We start from the raw sequence: 6,000 nt of genomic DNA, 5'->3' as shown, positions 1-6,000 counted from the left end.
GGGGGGAAGGCGGAGAGGGGGGGGAAGGCGGAGAGGGGGGGGAAGGCGGAGAGGGGGGGGAAGGCGGAGAGGGGGGGAAGGCGGAGAGGGGGGGGAAGGCGGAGAGGGGGGGGGAAGGCGGAGAGGGGGGGGAAGGCGGAGAGGGGGGGGAAGGCGGAGAGGGGGGGGAAGGCGGAGAGGGGGGGGAAGGCGGAGAGGGGGGGGAAGGCGGAGAGGGGGGGGAAGGCGGAGAGGGGGGAAGGCGGAGAGGGGGGGGAAGGCGGAGAGGGGGGGAAGGCGGAGAGGGGGGGGAAGGCGGAGAGGGGGGGGAAGGCGGAGAGGGGGGGGAAGGCGGAGAGGGGGGGGAAGGCGGAGAGGGGGGGAAGGCGGAGAGGGGGGGGAAGGCGGAGAGGGGGGGGAAGGCGGAGAGGGGGGGAAGGCGGAGAGGGGGGGGAAGGCGGAGAGGGGGGGGAAGGCGGAGAGGGGGGGGAAGGGAGGGGGGAAGGCGGAGAGGGGGGGGGAAGGGAGAGGGGGGGAAGGGAGAGGGGGGGAAAGGAGAGGGGGGGAAGGGAGAGGGGGGGAAGGAGAGGGGGGAAAGGAGAGGGGGGGAAAGGAGAGGGGGGGAAGGAGAGGGGGGGAAAGGAGAGGGGGGGAAAGGAGAGGGGGGAAAGGGAGAGGGGGGGAAAGGAGAGGGGGGGAAAGGAGAGGGGGGGAAAGGAGAGGGGGGGAAAGGGAGAGGGGGAAGGGGGGGAAAGGAGAGGGGGGGAAAGGAGAGGGGGGGAAAGGAGAGGGGGGAAAGGAGAGGGGGGGAAAGGAGAGGGGGGGGAAAGGAGAGGGGGGGAAAGGAGAGGGGGGGAAAGGAGAGGGGGGGAAGGAGAGGGGGGGAAGGAGAGGGGGGGAAGGAGAGGGGGGGGAAGGAGAGGGGGGGGAAGGAGAGGGGGGGAAGGAGAGGGGGGGAAGGAGAGGGGGGGGAAGGAGAGGGGGGGAAGGAGAGGGGGGGGAAGGAGAGGGGGGGGAAAGGAGAGGGGGGGGAAAGGAGAGGGGGGGAAAGGAGAGGGGGGGAAAGGAGAGGGGGGGAAAGGAGAGGGGGGGAAAGGAGAGGGGGGGAAAGGAGAGGGGGGGAAAGGAGAGGGGGGGAAAGGAGAGGGGGGGAAAGGAGAGGGGGGGGAAAGGAGAGGGGGGGAAAGGAGAGGGGGGGAAAGGAGAGGGGGGGAAAGGAGAGGGGGGGAAAGGAGAGGGGGGGAAAGGAGAGGGGGGGAAAGGAGAGGGGGGGAAAGGAGAGGGGGGGAAAGGAGAGGGGGGGAAAGGAGAGGGGGGGAAAGGAGAGGGGGGAAAGGAGAGGGGGGGAAAGGAGAGGGGGGGAAAGGAGAGGGGGGGAAAGGAGAGGGGGGAAAGGAGAGGGGGGGAAAGGAGAGGGGGGAAAGGAGAGGGGGGGAAAGGAGAGGGGGGGAAAGGAGAGGGGGGGGAAAGGAGAGGGGGGGAAAGGAGAGGGGGGAAAGGAGAGGGGGGGAAAGGAGAGGGGGGAAAGGAAGAGAGGGGGGGAAAGGAGAGGGGGGGGAAAGGAGAGGGGGGGAAAGGAGCGGGGGGGAAAGGAGAGGGGGGGGAAAGGAGAGGGGGGGGGAAAGGAAAGGGGGGAAGGAGGGGGGGGGAAGGAGAGGGGGGGGAAAGGAGATGGGGGGAAGGAGAGGGGGGGGAAAGGAGAGGGGGAAAGGAGAGGGGAAAGGAGAGGGGGGGAAAGGAGAGGGGGAAAGGAGGGGGGGAAGGGGGGGAAAAGGAGAGGGGGGGGAAAAGGGAGGGGAAAGGAGAGGGGGGAAAGAGAGGGGGGAAAGAGAGGGAAAGGGGGAAAGGAGAGGGGGGGAAAGGAGAGGGGGGAAAGGAGAGGGGGGGAAAGGAGAGGGGGGGGAAAGGAGAGGGGGGGGGAAAGGAGAGGGGGGGGAAAGGAGAGGGGGAGGGAAGAAGGAGGGAAGAAGGAGAGGGGGGGGGGGGGGAAGAAAGGAGAGAAGGGGGCCGAACGGCCGGGCCCAAGACATCGGGCTGGATTTGCAGGTAGGTGGCGTCGGGCTCGGGGGAGGAGTCGCGGAGGGGGGCGGGGGGAGGAGGGGGGGGAAGAGAAGAGTTGTGGAGGTCCGGGTTGGGAGAGTCGCGGAGGGGGGTAGCGGAGGGTCGGGTCGGGGGGGAAGCAGAGGTCGAGTCATGATGGGGAGAGCGGGGGTCGGGTCGGGTGGGAGGGCCTTACGCACGCAGCCCCAGTGAGGCCATTCAGCCAGGGTTAGGGGCTGCGTGCTTCGGGCCCCTCCCACGGTTTTGGGCGCCTGGAGCTACTGCACATGCGCGCCGCGCCCACTGTAGCGCACATGTGCAGAGGTCCCGGCACTGTTTTCGGCACAAGGACCTGGCTCCGCCCCCAACAGCTCGTGCTGCGCCGCCCAGCTCCAGAGGGCCGCAGGGAGCCGGAGAATAGTTAAGTTTTTTTTAGGCGCACTTTATGGCGCGAAAAACGGGCGACCAGGTCCGGCGCAGCCCGAAACTTGGGCCCATAATGTGCAGTATGGAAAATTTTGATTTCACAAAAATATACACAGTATACTTGTGTCAGGTTTTCTGAAAATGAAAAATTCACTTACCATCTCACTTTCAAATAAGCCAACAGCCCAACTTGCAAAACAATAGCTTTTAAGACATGACTTTATTAAAATGTTAATACCTTTCTACCCAAAGTACAGACACCAACTTTACACCAGTTTTCTTGGCCTTTTTCCAAACACTTTCATGTCCATCCTTGAAAATTACGTGGGTCACTTGCTTATTGAAGTATTTTAAAACCTGCAAGCAGATAAAATAAGACACAGGGTTTAAAAAAGTGCTCTCTAAATTCACTGGTTTTTAAAACAGAATCCATTACAAAGCTCAACAGTGCAGTGGTACTAAAATGTGTATTTCAAACCACACTTCAGTCCAACACCAAGTCTATATATGTCTTTTGATGAAACTTTAAATCAAGACCTCACCTGCCCCCACAAGTGAACATAAAAAATCTCAGCATTATTCGAAATTAGAGTTCTCCTGGCATCTTGCCTAGTATTTAATCCTCCATAAAAATATGATTAAAATAGATCATCTAGTCATTTAATTGCTGTTTGTGGGACCTTGATGTCTACAAATTGGGTGCCGCGTTTCCCTACCATCATCATCATAGGCAGTCCCTAGGAATCAAGGAAGACTTGCTTCCACTCTTAACATGAGTTCTTAGGTGGCTGTACGGTCCAATCAAAGAACCAATCTCTGTCACTGGTGGGGCAGATGATCATTGAGGGAAGGGGTGGGTGGGACAGGTTTGCAGCATGCTCTTTCCACTGCCTGCGCTTATTTCTACACGCTCTCGGCAAAGAGACTCTATGTGTTCAGCACCCTCCCGGACTCGTTTCCTCCACTTAGGGTGGTCTTTGGCCAGGGTCTCCCAGGGTCAGCGGGGATGTTGCGCTTTATCAGGGAGGCTTTGAGGGTGCCCTTGTAAAGTTTCCGCTGCCCACCTTTGGCTCGTTTGTCATGAAGGGGTCCCGAATGGAGCGCTTGCCTTGGGAGTCTCGTGCCTGGCATGTGAACTATGCGGCCTGCCCAGCAGAGCTGATCAAGTGTGGTCAGTTCTTCGATGCTGGGGATGTTAGCCTGGTCGAGGACACCAATGTTGGTGCATCTGTCCTCCCTGGGGATTTGTAGGATCTTGCGGCGACATCGTTGGTGGTATTTCTCCAGGTGTTTACTGTACATGGTCCATGTTTTGGAGCCGTACACAAGGGCGGGTATTACTACAGCCGTGTCGACCAGGAGCTTGGTGGCAGTTTTGAGTGCATGGTCTTCAAACACTCTTTTCCTCAGGCGGCCGAAGGCTGCACTGGTGCACTGGAGGCGGTGTTGGATCTCGTCAATGCCTGCTCTTGTTGACAGGAGGCTCCCGAGATATGGGAAGTGGTCCACGTTGTCCAGGGCCGCGCTGTGGATCTTGATGACTAGGGGAAGAGTGCTGCGCGCTAAGGATAGGCTGGTGGAGGAACTTTGTCTTGCTGATGTTTAGCGTCAGGCCCATAAATACGTCGACTATGTCCTGGAGTTCAGCCTCTGTATGTGCGCAGACGCAGGCATCGTCCGCGTACTGTAACTCGACAACAGAGGTTGGAGTGGTCTTGGACCTGGCCTGGCGACGACGTAGGTTGAACAGCTTCCTACTGGTTCTCTAGTTTAGTTCCACTCCAGCGGGGAGCTTGTTGACTGTGAGTGGAGCATGGCAATGAGTAAGATTGAGAAGAGTGTTTCCCTACTTTACAATAGTAACTACACGTCAAAAATTGAGTGTAAAAACTCAGAGTGAATCCTTTAAATTATCCTGTCAGAATGTGAAACCAAATTCAGCGGTTCTGCAATGAGACCTTGCACTCAACAAAAATATATTTCAGTGAAAAAGGGCAGTAAGAGAAGGGATAACCAGCTGTGGATAACCAAGGAAATAAAGGAGAGTATCAAATTAAAAACCAATGCATACAAGGTGGCCAAGGTTAGTGGGAAACTAGAAGATTGGGAAAATTTTAAACGACAGCAAAGAATGACTAAGAAAGCAATAAAGAAAGGAAAGATAGATTACGAAAGTAAACTTGCGCAAAACATAAAAACAGATAGTAAAAGCTTTTACCGATATATAAAACGGAAAAGAGTGACGAAAGTAAATGTTGGTCCCTTAGAAGATGAGAAGGGGGATTTAATAATGGGAAATGTGGAAATGGCTGAGACCTTAAACAATTATTTTGCTTCGGTCTTCACAATGGAAGACACAAAAACCATGCCAAAAATTGCTGGTCATCGGAATATGGGAAGGGAGGACCTTGAGACAATCACTATCACTAGGGGGGGTAGTGCTGGACAGGCTAATGGGACTCAAGGTAGACAAGTCCCCTGGTCCTGATGAAATGCATCCCAGGGTATTAAAAGAGATGGCGGAAGTTATAGCAGATGCATTCGTTATAATCTACCAAAATTCTCTGGACTCTTGGGTGGTACCATCGGATTTGAAAACAGCTAATGTAACTTCTCTGTTTAAAAAAGGGGGCAGACAAAAGGCAGGTAACTATAGGCCGGTTAGTTTAACATCTGTAGTGGGGAAAATGCTTGAAGCTATCATTAAGGAAGAAATAGCGGGACATCGAGATAGGAATAGTGCAATCAAGCAGACGCAACATGAATTCATGACTGGGAAATCATGTGTAACTAATTTACTGAAATTCTTTGAGGATATAACGATCATGGTGGTTAGAGGTTTACCGATGGATGTGGTGTATTTAGATTTCCAAAAGGCATTCGATAAGGTGCCACACAAAAGGTTACTGCAGAAGATAAAGGTACGGGGAGTCAGAGGAAATATATTAGCATGGATAGAGAATTGGCTGGCTGGCAGAAAGCAGAGAGTCGGGATAAATGGGTCCTTTTCGGGTTGGAAATCGGTGGTTAGTGGTGTGCCGCAGGGATCGGTGCTGGGATCACAACTGTTTACAATATACATAGATGACCTGGAAGAGGGGACAGAGTGTAGTGTAACAAAATTTGCAGACGACACAAAGATTAGTGGGAAAGCGGGTTGTGTAGAGGACAGAGAGAGAGGCTGCAAAGAGATTTAGATAGGTTAAGCGAATGAGCTGAGGTTTGGCAGATGGAATACAATGTTGGAAAATGTGAGGTCATCCATCTTGGGAAAAAAAAACAGTAAAAGGGAATATTATTTGAATGGGGAGAAATTACAACATGCTGCGGTGCAGAGGGACCTGGGGGTCCTTGTGCATGAAACTCTTTTAGAGTTTATCTGTAAAACATAAAACATTAAACCGTGCCACCCGCCCTGGATGACACAGCAGACATTTACAAGGCCCCTTTTTTTTCTTTTTTTTGGTTTTTTTTGGGGCACTAAAATCAAATTTTTTCCGGTGCCCCCTATAAAAGGGAAGGGGACACTAAAAGCACCGGCAATTAAAACAAATT

General features: G+C 54.5%; 1 protein-coding gene across 3 annotated transcripts in view; it reads right to left on the bottom strand.

Moving 5' to 3' along the window:
- mcph1 (microcephalin 1) overlaps nucleotides 1-6,000 on the bottom strand; it is a 433,479-nt gene that overhangs the window by 405,707 nt on the left and 21,772 nt on the right. For all 3 annotated transcript variants that reach the window (XM_070884907.1, XM_070884910.1, XM_070884908.1), the window contains exon 4: nucleotides 2,684-2,802. In XM_070884907.1, the coding sequence (XP_070741008.1) occupies nucleotides 2,684-2,802 (119 nt within the window). The remainder of the gene's footprint in view (nucleotides 1-2,683; nucleotides 2,803-6,000) is intronic.

This window comes from Pristiophorus japonicus, chromosome 7 (assembly GCF_044704955.1).
Source record: "Pristiophorus japonicus isolate sPriJap1 chromosome 7, sPriJap1.hap1, whole genome shotgun sequence".
Lineage (NCBI taxonomy): Eukaryota > Metazoa > Chordata > Chondrichthyes > Pristiophoridae > Pristiophorus > Pristiophorus japonicus.
Note: the sequence above shows the minus strand (reverse complement) of the source record. Positions and strands in the feature narration are given on the sequence as shown.